The 19,252-nt window shown below is 35.6% G+C and overlaps 4 protein-coding genes across 6 annotated transcripts in view; 2 read left to right on the top strand and 2 right to left on the bottom strand.

Moving 5' to 3' along the window:
* Nucleotides 1-1,458, bottom strand: part of Snoo (Sno oncogene) — a 104,566-nt gene extending 103,108 nt beyond the window's left edge. Inside the window, exon 1 of the mRNA XM_068761715.1 lies at nt 679-1,458. Within this exon, the coding sequence (XP_068617816.1) occupies nt 679-1,458 (780 nt within the window). The remainder of the gene's footprint in view (nt 1-678) is intronic.
* A 2,411-nt stretch (nt 1,459-3,869) lies between these two features.
* LOC137918679 (uncharacterized) lies at nt 3,870-11,137 on the top strand. 3 transcript variants are annotated; one of them, XM_068761554.1, is made up of 4 exons: nt 5,944-5,964; nt 6,154-6,280; nt 6,527-6,702; nt 9,575-9,659. In XM_068761554.1, exons 2-3 carry the CDS (start codon nt 6,160-6,162, stop codon nt 6,676-6,678), a joined length of 273 nt encoding a protein of 90 aa, XP_068617655.1. In that variant the 5' UTR covers nt 5,944-5,964; nt 6,154-6,159; the 3' UTR covers nt 6,679-6,702; nt 9,575-9,659. The 3 variants fall into 3 exon arrangements, with proteins under 3 accessions (XP_068617654.1, XP_068617655.1, XP_068617656.1); XM_068761553.1 differs by lacking the exons at nt 5,944-5,964; nt 9,575-9,659 and adding an exon at nt 3,870-3,890 and having other exon boundaries at nt 6,527-6,678; XM_068761555.1 differs by lacking the exons at nt 5,944-5,964; nt 6,154-6,280 and adding an exon at nt 10,761-11,137 and having other exon boundaries at nt 6,614-6,702; nt 9,575-9,740.
* LOC137918678 (sepiapterin reductase-like) lies at nt 6,713-7,694 on the top strand. Its single transcript, XM_068761552.1, has one exon. It carries the CDS (start codon nt 6,713-6,715, stop codon nt 7,514-7,516), a length of 804 nt encoding a protein of 267 aa, XP_068617653.1. The 3' UTR covers nt 7,517-7,694.
* A 2,339-nt stretch (nt 11,138-13,476) lies between the features above and the next one.
* LOC137919021 (mitochondrial 2-oxoglutarate/malate carrier protein-like) lies at nt 13,477-18,760 on the bottom strand. Its single transcript, XM_068761982.1, has 6 exons — nt 18,702-18,760; nt 17,082-17,306; nt 15,768-15,941; nt 15,253-15,355; nt 14,325-14,443; nt 13,477-13,657 (listed from the first exon to the last, which is right to left on the bottom strand). The coding sequence occupies exons 1-6, from the start codon at nt 18,758-18,760 to the stop codon at nt 13,477-13,479; spliced, it is 861 nt and encodes a 286-aa protein (XP_068618083.1).
* Between the last annotated feature and the right edge of the window lie 492 nt (nt 18,761-19,252).

Raw genomic sequence — 19,252 nt, 5'->3', positions numbered from 1 at the left:
TTAGTTTCGAACTCCCATAAAACACGCCAACAATTAGCGGTAATATTTAAATACTATTTGACCATGAAATATCTGGATATTTTTGAATAATTAATAAGACATGTTTATCTGTATATAGATTCGAAACAGAAATATAGATATGAAATTTCACGAAAACATTACCGATTTCCGGTAAATCTTATCTACACTAGACATTATTTAGATAGCAAATCTTTTTATGGCCAATGTGTACGTTTTTACAATAGGATAATACATAAAAAATTGAAATAAATATCAGAGAACAATTGTGTGTAAAAGTTATTATACTAAACGACGAGAAGATAACACACCTTGGGTACGATGTGTTGGCCTACAGGCAATTTTAATGTTAATGGAATTATGTAATTTTATATTATCAAAATAAATAGCGATAGTGCCGACGAGTTTCTTTCGACTTCATCCGAATAGTACCATAACTTCATATCAATTATTGCATTTGAATATAAGTCTAATAGATTTCCTATCGATTTTAAAGTATTAATAAAATAAGAAAATACAACCGCCACTCGTTATGGTAAGAAGATTCTGGACGACTAAGATGCACGTTTGGCAACAGTTTTCGTAAATATCTCCAAATACACCAACAAAAACGTGTCACAGTGGAAGTGTTTTGTGGTTGTTTGATTGTTGTGCACTGACCTGCTTGCGCTTGAGGGGCGCGTGCGTGGCGGCAGCCATCTGGTCCAACAGCGCGGCGCAGCGGTCGCGCTCGGCCTCCTCGTCGGCCACCAGCAGGAAGCGTCGCCAGCGCGCCGAGTCAAAGCCCCAGTGGCACGTGCGATGCTCCGTGGCGTGAGAGTGGCACACGAAGCGGCGCGGATGGTAGAGCGCGCGGCAGTCGGCGCACTGCACCAGCGCCAGCTCGGGCGCGCACACGCCGCGCGCGCCTCCAAAGCACTCGTGGTAAACGCGGAAGCCCGGCAGCTTGTGCGGGCGCGCGGCCGTCGGCGCGTGCAGCAGCGCCGCGCACAGCCGCTCCGCGTCCGTCTGCGTGATCAGCCCGCACGACGGCGCCGAGCGCGGCAGCACGCCTGTCGCTTTCAGCTCATGCAGCTGCTCCGGCGTGCAGCGCGAACAGTAGATCTGCAGCTCGTCGCACACGCGGTTTATCTGCTCCAAGCTGAAGTCTGTCAGCACCGAGGTCAAGATCTGCGGTAGGCACAGTCGCCGCTCGCCGCCCACGCCGAAACAAGAGATCGGCTCGCCCTCCAGCAGCGTCTCGCCACGTTCGCCCACCGCGGGATCCGGCGCCAACAGCAAAGGTGGCGCGGCGCGCACGGTCGGCGCTGCGGCGGCGGCGGGCGCGGCGGCTGCGGCGCACACGCGCGCCCGCCCGCGTCCTGGTCCCTGCAGGCTGCGCGGCGCGCTCGCCTGGTACGTCTTGAGCACAGAGCTGATGTGCGGCGTCACTACATCCATGGTGGCCGCTGGGCGACCGCGCGCCGCCCGCGCCTAGCGCACGCCGCCCCGCGCGGCTCGCTCCGCCCGCGGCGCGAACATGTCTGCCGCGCGACGCGGCCCGAGCGCCGCCGCGGCCCGGCCGGCCGTCCCCGCCCCGTCCCGACCGTGCGAAAATACGCGAACCGAATCTCACATAACTGTCGCCCGCTCCCGTGCCGAATCTTCGCGCACACTTCACTTCTCGATCGCCGAGGTGATCCGACCAGAAAAAGGCCGATGCGGAGCAACGCGCGATGTGCGAACGCCTGAGACGGGGGCGTGTATTCCGGCGACTGGCCGCAGTCGAGCCAGCAGACGGATGGCTCGGCTACTGGAGAGTCTAGCCGGCGGCCCCCGCCCCCCCGCGCCTGCCCCGAGCCGCGTCACGTGACCGACCTTCCCGTCAAAATATCCAGAATGGCGGCGCGAGTCTCGCTCCGCTCCGCGCAAAGATTAAGCAATACAAATTAGTTATAGGTGCACACCGTCACGGACAACTTTGCAAAAACACTCTAGTACAATTGATCATATCCACACTGTTAAACAGCTTATCCAAAAACACAACGAGTACAACCAATATATTAACCTGACCTTTACAGATTACACAAAAACCTGCGATAGCGTCAAACGCTAAACAGAATAGCAAAGTATTAAGGAAAAGAGAGTTAAAAAACGCTTGTATCAATATTATTAAAAACATTAATAGTGATAGCAAAGCGAGTATCAAGCGAGATTCTTTAGGTAATGGAATCTAGTCGACATAGGAGTCAGACAAGGTGACCCACTTTCACAAAGCAGTTCTCCGCAGTTTTACAAAAATATTTAGGAAATTAGATAGGGATAGGCTAGGACTAAACATAAACAGATTGAAACTAAATAATTGAGATTCATTGACAACCTTATTGTTTTGGAAAAAATCCTAAAACCTAGAATTAAAATCTTCTAAGACAAAAATGATGGCAATCTTAGCTGCAGTAGGCATTATACTCAACGATATAACACTCAAAATGTAACTGAATATTTATATCTGGAACAGATAATATAGCCCAGTGATCAAATGTCTTAAGAACTATCAAGAAAAATTCCTACTGGGTAAAAGAACTATTGTAAAGCATTTTTGTTACTTGTATCCTATCCTGCATCACATTGTTGCGAAACATGGGCTCTGACAAAACAACACAGAGAGCAACTGGAAAGAAGTCAGAGAGTCATGAAAAAAAGAATCCGAGGAATAAAACTACAAGATTAAGTCAGAAATATGACTTACGGGGAAAAACAAAGCTAACCGACATCCTGCTATGAATTAATCAAGAAAAATAGAGGTGGACGGGTCATATGATCCGTTAAGACAGTAAATAGAGCGGTGATGTTCAAGGGATGGGCATAGAAGTAGGGGTCGAAAAGCCAGAAGATGGGAGGACGAACCAAGAACGACGTTAAGCCCAATGTGGGTCAGGCAGGACGTTAGTTAAAGCCTTTGTCCGAAGGCATACCGAAACCTAATAAATATTTTAAACTGGTAGAAAAAAAATTGTAACTCTTCGTAAATAAAGACTATTATATATATTATTCATAGTTAAAATTGTTATTAATATGGCCAGGACTATATGCTTACAATATATTTAGTTTTATACTTTGTTAAATGAAATTTATCTTACATTATATATTGCTGTTGCTTGCCTAATTGGAATAAATGAATAAAGCTAGCAATGTATCTCAAGGTATATTTTCATTATGAATAATCAATCTTTGATTTAATTTCGACTATTCATAATTAATATTATATATTTTAAACTTCCAATGCTTTTGAATTATATGTAATACAAAATATTAAAAAAAAAACTTAATTTACGAAAGATTTGTTATTAGCTATGAGAGAGAAATACAAATATTTAATTTTTTTTTAATACGTATGTTACTTCTATGTTACTTAATCTTTGCAAGCGCGACACGCGCGGGGTGACAACGGGACGCGGGGGGGAAAAGCAGCGGGACGCGGGAAGGGGGGGCAGCTGCGTCTAGTGCGACCGTTTGCTCACAGCTCCGTGAAAACTGCTTTTATCACAAACCCTCGCACATATGAAAGTAGCACTTATCTTAAAGTAGCAGGGCTTATTTTAAATTGGCTATTTATTTTTTTACGACTGTGCCTTATACTGATTTATGAATTTACAGCTTTATTGCTTTATGATAAGGTTTATTTAGAAATGTGTTACTATGATCAGAGCGTTTAGAATACGGATATACGGCATACAGCATACAGTACTTGTACTTGATACTACAGCGTGCTATACTCTGGCTACGCATGGCGATTGTTACATCAGAGATACACAGAGCGTTGACGTGTCGCTACGAATTATAATGTATTCACCGGATAAAGTTAATACCAAAAAAAATAATATCTCTCATTGGTAAGTAGTGATGTGTTACGTGAGGGGAAAAATTAATTCCATGGTAACAATGACTAAAAATTTTATTGTCAATTTTGTTTTGATATAAGCTAGCATAATTATGGCCAGGGCTGTCGACGCCTACAACAGGCAAATACATTTAAATTTGTACTTGGCTAAATGTAACCAATGTAAATTTAAATCGTGTAAATAAATTATAAATGTTAGACAGTCAGAAACTGGCATTAGAAAGTAATGTTTTTTTTTAAACTTAGAAATGGCTTTAGCACAGATAGCGTAAAAATTTAAATATTAAATTAAAAAAGAATTCAAGAAAAAATATGCTGTTAGCAATTAACACTATGTTAAATTGCTACTCAATTTTTTTAAGGAACGACCAATTTCTGATACACCAAACAAATTGTTGGAAATAGAGCACAGTCCCAAAACATTTATAGAGAAATAAAAAAAATCATCAGGTACACAGCTAAAACTTCAAGGTTCCGCATAAATGTCGTATTTTTATTTTAAAAAAAAACAAGGCCCAAAAATACATTTAAAAAAGAAAACAAAATCATTTTGAAATTTCTCAGTTGGACATAAAAATATGTATATACTCGAATATAAGTTAGATGCGAACCATCTGGTCAAATGCTTAACTGCTGACCACGAACACCTAAAATTTAGTTGAAAAGGCGACCCACTTTGCCTTCATCATCTTTGACATGTCAGCCGATAGACGCCCACTGCAAGGCATGGAAGGCTACGCTTACAGTAGGGAGCCTATTAGAAGATTGCCAAAATGCATTACACATGAATCATTTTTATCTTAATTTTTAATTGTAGATTAAACGTAGTGATTATCGTCAGCACTTAAAGTTATATACTTAGCTACTCCAGCACGACTTTTAGCAAAATTAACCACAAGAGCCATTGCTACTTTAATTTATAAAGTAAAATTATCTAAAACCAATATGTTGTTACAGTATGTAACGTAAGAATACAGGAAAAAATATTTCCATTATTTTGAGATCTAAGGTAAGGCATCATATTCCTTTTTAAAAGACTAAATCAGAAAAATCATCAGATAAACTCAACTTAAACTTTTTTTTAAATAAAAGTACGAAGTTTCGGCACATTGGTAAAACGGCCATTTTATCTGACACGTTGGCAATATAAGCACGAAAGTTAATACGTCAAAATGTTTTATAAGTCTGTTAGTGTGGTACCTTTTTAATTTATTTTAACAGATTGGCAATCAGACCGGAATTTTGTTACCTAAGTATTATGTTAAAAACTTATTCCTGTAATATAAAATAATTTTATCTGCTGTTCAATATTTAAATATTGTATGATACATAAGCGATTTGTACTGTATTCACCTATAAGAGTTAACTTAGCCCAATTTCAACCGACTTGTGTATGCAAATCAGAAAAGAATATGATCATAAGGGCCAACAGCAATAGTAAAGAAATCTTGCATTATTTTTTTCAAGCGTGCTAGTAACTGTGTACGTATTTTAGCACAGATTTTTTTTGTCTTTATCCTCTTGGACGTTGAAATAAAATGTTGTGCTATTCTCTTCGTTACAAAATTTATCCATGCTTGTCCGAATAACTTGAAAACTCATAGATTTAATTTTTTTTGGCTAGAACAGAACAAATCATTAACCAATTAACAGGTTATTGCTTCAATAATTTAAGACAGATTTTACCTAGTCCTTACTAAAAAATGGGATAAGTTATGAATTTTCTGGTATTTTGAATTCGGACAGAATTGATTATCTCGACCATAACGTAAATTACAACTTTCACATGGAAAAATGTAGATTTTTTTATCTAAAAAGATATTAATGGTTAATTTTTAACACGCACTTTTCACAATCACCTTATTAATTACATTCCAAATAAAACATATGAGATTTTAAAAGCTAGTTATTAGTTACTGTGAACATTTGTTTCAGATGAATTTGTCTCTGTGAGATTTTTTATATTTACTTAACTATTTTTATTCTGTTATTGTATTGAATGGAAATATTGAATTTTTAACGTCAAGCAGTTTCGTTCCGAATCTAGGTTGCGTTATATTGTTAAGGTCATTATACCTAATTCCTTTCCATTAATATTAATTCTTAATAACTTAAGTATTTTGTTAGGTACCGGTGAGTATTGCCTCGTTATGTTTTACATTAATTATTACAAAGTATTATCGTTTTTGACATGTTATCGTCGTCTGTGTAATTAGTTACAATATTAAAATTAAACATATTAACACAAATTCCAGAGTTTGATGGATCCTTGGGGCTGTGAAGTTGTAGAAGTGACTGAGGTACCAGAATTTGAGGACAATTTTACTCCTGCTGCCGAAGTCGAGAAACTGTCAGACTCTGCAGAATACATTGCTATTTTAGGTATAAAAATATTGGATATTAGTTTATCTGTCTAATTCAATTATTTTTGTTAACATGTAATGGGTTATCAGAGTTGACATTGAATTTAAGTCACAGTTCGAATTTAAATTTCCTTGGGTGTGTACATGTTTTGTGTAAATAGCTTTTACTTAAAAGTTAATTTTATTTAAATTAATAATGAATATTAAATACAGAAGGTGACTTGCAGTTGTACTCAAAGTTGTAGTAAACCTTTTTTCTTTGCAGAAAAAAAACTCAAGGCTGTCCGGTCTAAGAATAAAGTTGTGGAAAATTTGGCTGCTTATAGAGCTGATTGCATCACCCGTTTGATGAGAGAGGGTTGCGACCTAGACCCTGTGATTGGAGATACAGAATCTGAAAAACTACTTAAGGACTAGTTTCTTTTTCTGTTAAATAACTTTGTAAGTAACAATGGCGTCTTCTTCGTGTAGCATTGATTTATCGGGTCCAACCTATTGTGTAGTGTCGGGAGCTTCGCAAGGTATTGGTAGAGCAATAGCGGTTGAAGTCTCCAAACTGCTAGGACCTAAATCCCTTATGTTATTACTTGCACGTAACACTCAAGAATTGGCCATTACAGCTTCCCTGTGCCAATCAGATAATGTTAAGGTCATCTACAATTCTATTGACTTAGGTAAAGCCTCTGTAAAAGACATGAGTGATGTTCTTAAGAATTCTATCCAAGGTTACAACATAGCAGACTTTGCTACAGGTTTAATATTTCACAATGTGGGCTCTCTTGGTAACCTGGCAGTAGAAACTTCTCGCATGGAAAACTCTGATGAACTTGGGCAATATTATGATTTAAATGTTTTTAAGGTTATCACCTTAAACACACAGTTTCTTAAAATTTTCGAAACTATTGAGGATCGAGTTATAATTGTTAACATTACTTCTCTCTGTGCAATCAAACCAATGAGTGGTATGGCATTTTATTGTAGTGGTAAAGCAGCTAGAGAAATGTATTTCAAAGTGCTCGCCGAAGAGAAAAAACATATTCGTGTTTTAAATTATTCACCGGGGCCAGTTGAGACGGCTATGATTGATTATGTTCTGGCGGAAGCTGTGAATGACAACTTGAAAAATGTATTTACATCATTCAAAAATCAGGGTGTTCTGTTGAAGCCAGAAACCACAGCTAAGAAGTGTCTCAAAGTGTTGCAAGGTGGAAAGTTTGCACCTGGGGAGCATGTTGATTATTTTGATGATGAGTGAATCGAATAGTATGGGGAGGGCCATTGACTTAAGTTTTAAAAAATCACATTAAAACCATCTATTACACTAAGCTTAGGAGAGAAGATTTATATATATGTATAAAACACATTGGATTTTTTTAAAAATAACATCACTGACATGTGCCATTTTAATGTACACATTTCTTGAATGTAGTCATAAAAAAAATTTAAAACCCGCTGGCACATTGCTAATGGAATAGCAGAAATTTCTTCACAAAAGTTGTTCTTGACATGGCAACTCTTATTAAGTTAGTATAAACATGGCTCTTGAAGCACCCTTAAAGAAAAAATCCAGCGAAATGAGATCTGGGCTCCAGTAGCCACACAGAATGTCCCCGTCAAAGTCAGTTTTCTGTTGAACATTTTATTTATAACTGTTAGACTCTAAACTCGAATCTTGAAACCTGGTTTTGATGCTGACCTGAAAATTATGCACTTGAGGAAAGAAAAAGTTATTCCAAAATTGAAATTTGCACACTTTTTTGGCCCACCCTGTATAATGGAAAGATCTAGAACATAAGAGAAATAATTAATATGATAGTGTAGTTTTGTCTATCTTTAAATATGCAATAATAATAATGTATGCTTATTATATACTGTTAAATCTATTCCTGAATCATGTAACATTCCTACTAACATACCTTTAAATGTTAATGTTTATCTCAAACATGTTATAGTAATTATTCTATGAATGCAATTCATATTAACAATAAACGCTTTATAAATCATTTTGTGTTTTTAATGACTCCCTTATTTTTAATTTAAATATGAGTTACATTCATACAATGTGTTTAATTCCATTTCTTATCTATTTGACCTTCACTATTATATTTACATAATCTTAACATTTTCTTAGAGATGACATTGAGAAAGATAAACTGTTTTAACAGAGATCTGATTTTTAAGTTCTTATTTACTTAGTTGAAATGTTTATTACAATAAACATTCAAGAAAACTTTTTGTGCAATTTAATTTTATTTATTTCGAATTCGTAATATTAACAAAATCTTAAAGAAATCGTTACCTGCCATAATATCTATTTATATTTGTTTGTTTTTATGCGAGTTTAACTGTATAAAGAGTTACACAGAATTGGTTAACTATATTTGTCTTTGTGGATGACATGTCTAGGTACATATTGTTCATGTGAAAGTAGACATTATGAAAATAGTTCTGTTTGTTATTTTAACTCTTATTGACTTATTAAAGCCACTTCTTTTTTATTCAGGTAAATTAAATTTAGGCAGGCATTAGTTTCATCTGTTTTTACATGATTTTTTACTCAATTTTAATTCAATATTGGCTATTGAATTACGAACTTATATCTTAAAAGTCAGAGATCATAGTCTAGTGTCTCTGTCTCTATATCCAGAAGTTCTGAGTCCGACAAAGTTGTAAGAGCCAGAAAGTCTAACAGTGTCCAATACTAATTGAATATTAAAATTTAAAAAGTGCCTATGTAATTGTTTTAGTCATTTATAAAGTATTTTAAATATAATCGAAGGCTTAGATAATTATGTAAATAAATGAAGAATACTAAAGAGAAAACCAAATGAGTATTAAATTTAAAAAAAACTGGTTCCAGAAGTTTAAAAAAGGAATTATGTTTACAGTGTCAATTTGGACTTGTCTATCCAATTTAATTTATGGTTATATATTAATTTATTGTACAAATATTATATTAATGTTGCTCATATATACTCTACTTCTTTGTGGCTCCCTTATTTATTATATCTATATTTTATTATATTTAATATGTTATATTTTATAAGTTTTTTTATATATTTAATAAATTTTTAATATGTATCCTAGTTTGGATGTTTGCAAAGTTCTTTAGAGATCTTTGAAAATTTGACTTTATTTATTTTCATTCACAACCTGAGTGGGTTTTATTGAGGCTGTTTTATTTAATATTAAGAAATATCTAATGTGCCAAAGATGATGTTCTAGATGATATAGGTATATGAGTATGCATTCGTAATTGTGAGAACTTTTACATATTCGAACTAAAAGATACGAATTTTTCTCGCATCCGCAGTAAAATGACAGCTGGTCGGAAGAGCCTGTTCATCTTTCTGATGAGCCTGGCGTGGCGATGCCGGTATAGCATGCCCTTGCTGCTCAGTGGCACGGTTGCCGTGCTGGGACACGCCTGGATGTTCCAGATTCGAGTCCACACAGTCCACCGTCTTCATGAGAATGAAGTTAGTAGTTGGATATATTTTTTAAACTTAAATTCAAAAAAAAATGTAAAACAAGTAAAATAATTACTTTGGAGTGGGCCGCCCTTATCATTTAGAGATTTGAAATATAGTTCACAAGAAATTCTTAGACCAACTGAATATACTGAGATTTAATAAAAATCAGTCAAACTGTTTTCATAGAGTATGGCAACTAACACTGACAGGAGACATATATATATACATTATGTAGTTTTACATGGCAATATCTCTCGACTATACAGGTATATGCTTCAAATAAACTAATGCGTTTATCTGAAAACAGGGATTTATTTTAAAAACTTTAAACACTGTAAGTAGGTAATAATAATGACACACCTAATGTATTACACCATTAACCTACATGGAAACAGAGAGACCACATTTAAAGTTTATTATTTAAATTGTTAGTTCCTTTTATCGGTTTATTCTGCAATATTTAAAATTATTATTTATATCTCAAATACCAACTGCTTTACCGACCGGCGACGCAATGGACGCCATCATAACAACATTATAAACAGCGCCATCTATGAAGTGTCTAGGTTAAGCAGCCACTGCTTTACCGACATTAAATATGGGCGGAACAATACAATATAGAATTATTAAAGAAACTAGTTTCTTTACATCGATATAGACTTATAGATAATAATATTAACTAGCAACCAGATGTTATTGGCATTGTACGTGGTTCGGGATAAAAAGAAAGTATCTGTTCAAAATATGAAAAAATAAAATTTAATAAAGAAAAATGTTCATATACTTGATTTTGTAAAATCGATAGTATAATAAGTAGGGTGATAGGGTTGATTAATCCTAGGTTTTCTAATCTTATGATCTTTTTTTTAATGTCACATATCTTTATTTAAAAAAAGAAATGTCTAATATTTTTATCGAGGATATCATTTGTCACGATGAATCCCTGGACAATAGTCTAAAAAGCCCTTTCAATTCTCCCATTAGTTCTACGTTATGTCCGTGGATTGAAGCTGTTAAAATTTCCAGCTTGCCTATTACGACGAGGACGAGGATCTGGAAGACGAAGACGGCTCATGGGAGACCGAGTCCACGGACTCCTGGGAGACCATAGTGGAGGAAGTGGCGTACGGCTGACATACAGCTCGCCGGTGTCCACTCCACGATCACCGCTTGTGTTAAGTCCAAATCTCTTATATTTTATTTATAAAATATAATTTATTGGTAAAGTGCCAAATGTAATAATAAGTGTATGTATATAATTTGTTGCTCAATGTTAAAATAATTTAATAATTATTTTAAAAGGAGTTAGGAAATATCAACTGTTAATGACTGTACTTACAATGTTGTTGATTATGAAATTACTCGAATATACGACCATATGTATAGTCGATAACAAAATTCCTTTTGTCGATTTTTTTTATATTCATAATACTTTTATGTATAACATTGTGATCATGTATGATTTACTATTTTTCATTTCTTTTGCATCAATTTCGCTGCTAAATAATTTGCGAGAAATTCTTAAATAAAACGTTAGGGAAAAATAACTTTTTTTCCAAAGTGAATATACAAATGTTATTACAAGTTTATATATACTTTTCGGTTTAAAAAACTTTTTTTTGCTGTAATATTTTAACCATCTATAAGTATTCGATTTAGACTGATTAAATCTTTGAAATACAGGAAAATTAATACCAAATTTAGAACCCAAACAATATACTATCTCTTAGGATATGACAGCAATATCTTCTAGACCCTTTTATATTCTTATTTTTAAGAATATTGAAACGTGTAGTGCTTAATAGCACATATTGGTTCCTATAACAAATGTACAGAATGACCACACAACTAAGCCGAACAAGTACTAAGACCTCGTATAAATTTGTATGCGGTGGATGTAGAAGCTATATAAAAAGAAGTTCTTAGGTATATCAAAAGCGAACATCAGTATGTCGCCAGAACGGACTTCTAAAGCAGCATTGGTAGGATAATATATGGAGAGAAGGGAGTCTGGTGAAGATATACCATGCAATGCAAAGAGGCATCCCTAAATCAGCCACACGGGTCGTCAGCCCCGAGAATCGTTGGTTAAACCATGGAATTCTTTTACGCTTCTATAAAAAAATTCATGAAATTCAGTTAAGGCGTGATTTTTTAATAAGGCATATTATTTATTATTTAAAATATTTAGGAAATAAATATTCCATTAATTAGTGATATGCTGATTTTTACGCGGGAATTTTTTTTAATTAAAATTGGGACTGTCGTGTTTTTTGCCAGGTTCTTTGAATCAAATTTTAAAACCTGGTAGTATACACATATAAATACACATTTTAATGATTGTTATAGACTTTTTGAAGATGCTAGGCAAAGACAATTCGGAAAAATAAATCTTCCTTTCAGTTTCCATACTGGGCTGTGATTTATGAAGGTAATCTTATAAATATACCCAAGATAGATTTAGAGGTAAAGGCGCAATAGACAAAACGCACACTAAATATCTTAGAACAGATGTTTTCATGTATATCTGTCTTACCCGACTAACACTTTCTGCGAGATAAAAAATGTCTAATAGCGACGAGTATTTACTTAAAAGTGTTGGAATCTACTTTTCGTCTGTATATTACAATGGTATCACATAAAAAATTCTTTTTTTAAATATTTTATCGAATCAGATTTAATCGATAAGCTTAACGAATCGATTAAAACGAAATCGATTTCTACCCATTATTAACATATGTCGTTTTTCTTTAATTGTTAAATAACTAAATTATTATTTTCGTTATTGCACAATAAATCATTTGTTAAATCGTGAGCTAATAGGACGACTATATATATACACACGTAATTTAAGATTATGCTATTATTATAATGTTTCTTATGCTATAATTTGGGCTGTGTTAGAAATAAAAAGATACGGTTGGAAATTGAGTTTTATTGTTACAGAATTATAATCAAAATTTGGACAATATAAAAGTTATAAATTATATATGCAAATGAAAATTCGGTATTAAGCAGAGAATAGGGTATTGGGATCCATTCTTACCAAACGATGAAGCGTAAGCTTAATATGGAAAGAACTTGTGAAATTACTTTAAAGAAAAGCAAATGGTCAAATGAGATGGATAAGTATATCTCAAGAAGAGATTTTAAAAATATTTAACATTATTAGTTTCTTTTTACTTTTTGCTTTTATAATTTTCTAGCCCAATAACTAGAAATACGCATCCAAATATCCCATCTCTTTGATTTATTTTATTTCTACCCTCAATTTGTATGTATTGACGTATAAGAGATATCCACCTATATACTGACTCATCACTCTGGAACCATAAGACTTAGAGAATTGAATTTTAGTAAGAATATTCGTAGAATTTTGTAGAGTTCAGCTAAGTGGATTTTACGAAATCCCACCCGCAAAAGATCAAGGGAGCGTTCATTTAAAAATGAATTTTACAAAAAACTAATTTTATGACATTTATCGATTTAATGAGAGAACATACTCAAAAGATAGTGGGTAACGTGATGTCAACTGGAGACAGCAGGTAATTATATAGTGGAAAGAAAATCAAAATGTTGAAATAGCTTAAAAAATCTTCATACAAAAGTGTGGAAGAAAAATCCAGGAGTTGACGAAGGAGTGAAGGCGCTTTCCTTCCAGATACAGAAGAAGTAGAGAGGCCACAAAGGATTGAAGACACATATGTGCAGTGAAATAAACCTGGTGGTATTAAGGACGTGTTCAACCAATCTTCAAATACAAGGCGTTGAGCTGCTCTAAGAACAGAAATAGGAGAACTGTCTGCGGGCCCAGCTTCATGTAGGTTGCAAGGAAGCCGGACCAGAGCTTCCTGGTGCCTTCGTTCCTTATCACCGTCATCAGAACACCCATTTGGCTCTTGGACTCCAACGCGTTCTGGACCCTGCAATCAAAGACATTTTTAATCCAGGATTGCGAAGAAAATTAATACTTACGATGTTTAGGTTTTTGACGATCTTGAGATATTTCTGTTAGTTCGAATCATGATTAAGAAGATCCGAAATAGCCCAGCGAATTAGCAAGTTGCTGTTGGCGGTTATTTGAGGACAACGCCATCTAGTTTCGTCGCTTGCAGCAAATTAGCGCCATCTAGTGAACTTTCTGTAATATATACGTTACGCGGAGTTTGACACCCACTTTGGGAAAAAATGTATTATAACACGACATGTAAATGAAGAGAAAACAAATTACAACCATTTCATCACAAACAAACTCATTATTCAAGGACGCATCTATTTTTCTACTCTCTCTCTTTTGACTATGTATCTCTCTCTGTCTCGTTGCTCTACCAGCAAGACGCGTCGCTTCAACCGCTGTTACAACAAAAGCTTTATTGTAACTCAGATTGACATTGTTGTGTGGTATAATTACAACACGCCTAAACCATCCGGCAAGTGCTTTTCTCCCTCAGGAGCATCAAAAGACAGGCAGGCTGTTGTCAACCGACCCTATTGGAAATCTTTGGAAGAGGCCCATGTCCAGTATGTACTGTTTTTACTGAAACTTTGATTATTCCATCAAATGAATTAGTAGTGTAACATCTTATTGACCTGGTCTTCACAATGTCAGCAGGCAGGTACACGCAGGTTGTTGCGAAGCCAGATATCATGGACGCGACCAAATGAAGTTTTATGCCTTCGCCATAAATCGGCAACAGTTTTTCACGAGCCTTAAAAAAAACAACCAAGTACACTATTATGTTGGATAGTTGTCTTTTGGCCATCGCTGACATTTGACAGGTGGACAATTGGCCAAAAGTCAAGCATTTGCTGTCACATTCATTATGACAGAATTCAGATATTTGTCATCTAAATATTTTTGTAATCTGTATGCAATAGAATATGTAATTTTTCTGTATTCAAAGTAAGTTGCAGTGGGCAGGTCACAGCTGGGATTTTATGTTCTGAAGTGGAGACCACAAACTGGTAATCGCAACGTAGGGCCCACAAGGTGGACAGACTTGTTGAAGTCCTCGGAAGACACTGGATGTAAGTGGCTTTAAACCGGCTATATTGGAAATGTAGCACCCATGATGAAGCGTGGACGTACGTCTTATAGCTGAAATGATGGTAATAGTAGGTTAGATCGACTTTATATGCAGCTCTATGTCAAAGTTCCAACTGACAGATCTTTGGTACCTGTCACCTGCCATATAGCGGTCAAGAGTCAAAGGCAATAGTCTGCCTTTATTAGCCGGAGAATGCTTCATTTTTTTTAAATAACTAATATTTGCTAATCGAAGGTTGTCGAGTTATTACGTATGCAAACTTTTTGGTTGAATAACGGATAGAAAATGTCAAAAAAAAAGAATTGAGGATGTAAGAATTAAGAACTTAGGAAATAGTGGTTCAATATTAAAATGACGTAAAGAGAACTGTTTGTGAGCTAAAATATAAAATATATCATAAGTGAAATCTGTGACGTCATCACAGCTCAGACAAGAGAAGACATAAACGAGATAGTGAACCAGCAAATTACCTGCGCATAGACGCCCAGCTGAGAAGCATTCACCACCATCGATCTGGTGATGGTGGCGCCAGCACCACGGAACAGCGTCAGAACACTTTCCTCACGCGTGATCCTGGTGATAAAATAAAAATTATTTAATACCAAGACATATAAGATATATAATAGTCACTCCTAGACGTAAGAACTTCTTTACTGATGTCTTTACGGGTTCTCGAAATACGCTGAATGCGAGCTGCTTCCAGTGTCTTTTGCCATTCTTAACAAAACACAAATTTTTAAAATATTGTTATGAATAAAAGATAATGTAAAGGAAGTAGATAGAATGCGAGATATTGTGACGGACAAAACAAGAAAAATAAATGAAACTATCCTGAAAAAATATTAAAATAAACGTTCAAAAGTGATAAGAGGGTTCTCCTCTCCTCTCATTCGCGGAGGAAAAAAAAAACAACTCTTTCCATGGCTCGTCGACTGCAAGGTGTATAGTTTTGTACTATGCCCATTAAAAAAATAACTATCCATACCTGACCAGAGCGTCAAACACGTTCTTGTAGTTCCTCTTCTTATCCCGGTGCATGTAGCCGTCAGCGGTCATACGTGTGAGCGCCACTTCCGCCGGGTTGCCCAGCACTGCGCCCACGGCTCCGGATAACGACGCTATACACAATTTCTCGGAGAAACTCGGTTTTCCATATTTACTACGGGCAAGGAAAATCAAAGCAAGAGATTCAGAATAAACTATCAATAATTCTGTGACACATAGTAATAATAAGTAAATTAAAAATGTAAACTGGTAAATATGTATATACAATGTAAATAAATGAGATAACAAAACCCGTGATATTAAAGACGAAGCGACGTAAGTAAAGCGACGAATGAATGGTACTTAGTAAAGATAAGAAAGATAGAAAGTGTAGAAGAAAGATAGATCATGTGAAGAATGATAGGAGAGTATGGAAATAAAAAAGAAAGAATAAATATTGAAATATAAAAACGAACCTGTCCTTCCTAAAGATAGGGGTACAAGAGGCCCCCTATAGCGAAGAATGCTAGTATTAAAATTAAATATATTGTGAGTAAAGAAGAATAATAAGAGAACTTAAAAAGTATAAGAGAGCTGAAGAAGTTTAAAAGAAGAAAGTAAAAAAAATAAACAAACAAGACCTATCCCACATGGGGGAGGGAGAGATCTCCATCCTCCATCTTAAAAAAAAGCTAGATGATTGGCTATTAATGTATAACTCAAGTGTCGGCAAAAAGCTTATACACTTATTTCTAAACATCCTTTATAAAGTGATCATTCTTAAGTATATTATAATTATTATTTTTTTAATATTGCTATGCGTAATTCTGACAGCATAACGTCTGCAGGGACAGATAATAAACAATAATTAATTTTAATATGAAGTGATCCAAATTTACCAATTATTAAAGAAAACTTTCTCCTTATATAATTAATTGATTTTTAGATAAGTGCACAAGCTATATCCTCACGTGTGAATTTAAATATATAGCTTGTTTGTTCTCAAGAGGTGACCCTTCAAAGCAGGGGTGAGCAACCTTTTTAATCAACTGATCAATTTAAAAAAAAACAGTAAACAAAACACTGGCGATAAAAATTAGAATCAATATAAAAACTAGCACCTTACAATAAATACAAAACCAGTGCCAATTGCTTCTATAGCATGCGTGTTATTATTTTATTATATTTTGACATCAATGCCTCGATATAACAAGATCTATATGTTTGAATAAAAAAAAGGTTCTGGTGTGAAACTACGGGCTGGTGGGCGGAACATATATATTTATCCGACGTATATTTTTGTTTAATTAGTTACCTTTTATACCAGTCGAGCACTGTAATGAAGCAGCCCAGCCTTCCCGCTGTGTAGGTGGTCTGGCGACAAACAGACGCCGAGAACCCGCTGTAGAATCCGCGAACACCCTCCTTCAGGATGATCCGTTTGACCACCGCGTAAGTGGACAGCGTCACCTTGGGTGGTAGGAGCTGCATTCGAGTCTTAACCAGGTCGGCTGGATGCACCACGCTCGCTGCGCATACCCTGGAGATTATTATGTCATCTTCTGAGAATTTCTAGATGATACTCTTTTTAAATTGTATCTAGTGTCCCCGTTATGGATGGTTGTCTTAGACCTATCCCAACGTGAGTCCCACGCCCCACAAGGGGGCATATTGAAAGTGGACTCAAAACGATTTCAACCCTTACGCTTTAATATATAAATAACATGTTACAAAGGGAGGCATAAAAAATTTAGGAAGGCAAAGTAGTGGCATGGCATAAAAAAGGTTGGGTACAACTGTCTTAGAAAAAATACAGGTACACGTTTAATCAAATAATGATAACGTCTTGTTACGTTTTTATATCAATAACATATTCTGGTCGATAGGTAGGAGTCCACAGACCGGAAACTGCAGCGATTTACGTCTACCTACAATGTGGACACACGATCATCTTAAGGTAGACTGAACACGATAGACGCTGATCACTTTTTATCTGTCCCATTCAAAAACTATGAAGGAGATCTCTGTGTCACTCTGTGTTTGGCACTAATCGGTGTAACATAACTCCTGAAGACGCCCCGTGGAGGGGTGAAACACGTGTTGAGTGGTTTAACGGTGGCAGTTGTGTAATTCGCATTATTTGCCGCATATGCATTTATCAGCGGGCTGGCGGGTGGTGCACTTTGTTGCACGACTACCACTGCATGTGCGGAAGTGGCTAAATATTGGCCCTTTTCTTATTAAGGAGACCTCTGTCCACTTCAAACATTTTAATTTGGAATAAAAGGGTTAAGGTTACTTTAACCTTTCTAGAAGTTTTGAACTAATGTGTCCATCTTGAACTAAAATGAACCTTGCTAAAAATGCAAGGTGACCCTTGTTTTATGCACGCCCGGGGAGATTCCATATTCCTTAGAAGTATCAGGCACAACATTAACGATTCTTGATGTGTAATGAGTAGACGATCAAAACTGTTAAAAGTTCCAATGTTGAATAAACAAATTCTATCTTTTTTATCTTTGAAGACTAGCTACACGTACAATACGTTGGTGCCGTATATATTCCTCTTGGTTCCGTAGTGTGTTACGCTTTATTAAAAAAATATCTTAAGATTTGAGTGCAGTTTGCTTTTCATTTCTGTTTTAATTTATAATCTGTGGCGTGTTTACTGTTTTTTATATTTACAAATTTTATTTCGTAATGCAACCTATCGGCCTGGTGCAGCCTTACATGCTAGAGTTATGCTATGTTTAATGCTGCGTCTTCGTGATGGGGAACGACCACCGAATTCGATTATCCTAAAGAATATAGAATCTCGTATGTGAATGTTTTAACAAAAAAGCAATAAATAAGCTAATATTTATTAGTAATAAATGTCTTTCGTATCGTGTTTAACAATGTTAAATATAAATTATAAATAATAAAGATACTTCACCCGCTCAATCCGCCGAAAACGAAATTAATCCATCTAGGTATCAATGCTTCTCTGTCCATGTTGTAATAAATCTTATATTACGTAAATTCAACTCATACGTAGGAACATCGAAACAAATGTATAATTACGTGAAATTTCATATTTGCTTTATCTACTAAATTAATTATATATAATGAAGATGAACATTATTTAGCTTTTTATTTAGTTTTTTATTATTTTCCTTGACATTTCATTTTGACATTATCGTTTCTATAGAATTTGCGATATTATTTGGTATCTATTCCAAAAATAATACAGACGATATAATAGTCAATTAATTATATTTTTGATGTTATCTACTTCTTTATTTATACTGTTTACACTTTATAATAGCGGACTTAATGCCTTTTAGATATATCTATACTGCACTTAGCACTACATAGATTCTCGGATGGACTTTTTAATTTGTTTTAGTTGGAACAAAGAAATTAGGCAGTTTAAAGGATTATCAAAATATTTCAAACATCGAAATTTTCTGAGAAATTTAAATTTTTGTAAATACACCAATACCT

This window comes from Battus philenor, unplaced genomic scaffold (genome assembly GCF_028537555.1).
Source record: "Battus philenor isolate CCGP_79_NKW_IND1 unplaced genomic scaffold, ilBatPhil1.0.hap1 SCAF_15, whole genome shotgun sequence".
NCBI lineage: Eukaryota > Metazoa > Arthropoda > Insecta > Lepidoptera > Papilionidae > Battus > Battus philenor.
Note: the sequence above shows the minus strand (reverse complement) of the source record. Positions and strands in the feature narration are given on the sequence as shown.

Coding starts and splice junctions, on each gene's coding strand:
- LOC137918678 (XM_068761552.1), top strand. CDS start 6,713: ATGGCGTCTTCTTCGTGTAGCATTGATTTATCGGGTCCAACCTATTGT.
- LOC137919021 (XM_068761982.1), bottom strand. CDS start 18,760: ATGGACAGAGAAGCATTGATACCTAGATGGATTAATTTCGTTTTCGGC. Junction 17,307..18,701: donor GTTTTCGGCGGATTGAGCGG/GTGAAGTATCTT, acceptor AATAATCTCCAG/GGTATGCGCAGCGAGCGTGG. Junction 15,356..15,767: donor GTGTTTGACGCTCTGGTCAG/GTATGGATAGTT, acceptor TTTTATCACCAG/GATCACGCGTGAGGAAAGTG.
- LOC137918679 (XM_068761554.1), top strand. CDS start 6,160: ATGGATCCTTGGGGCTGTGAAGTTGTAGAAGTGACTGAGGTACCAGAA. Junction 6,281..6,526: donor AGAATACATTGCTATTTTAG/GTATAAAAATAT, acceptor TTTTCTTTGCAG/AAAAAAAACTCAAGGCTGTC.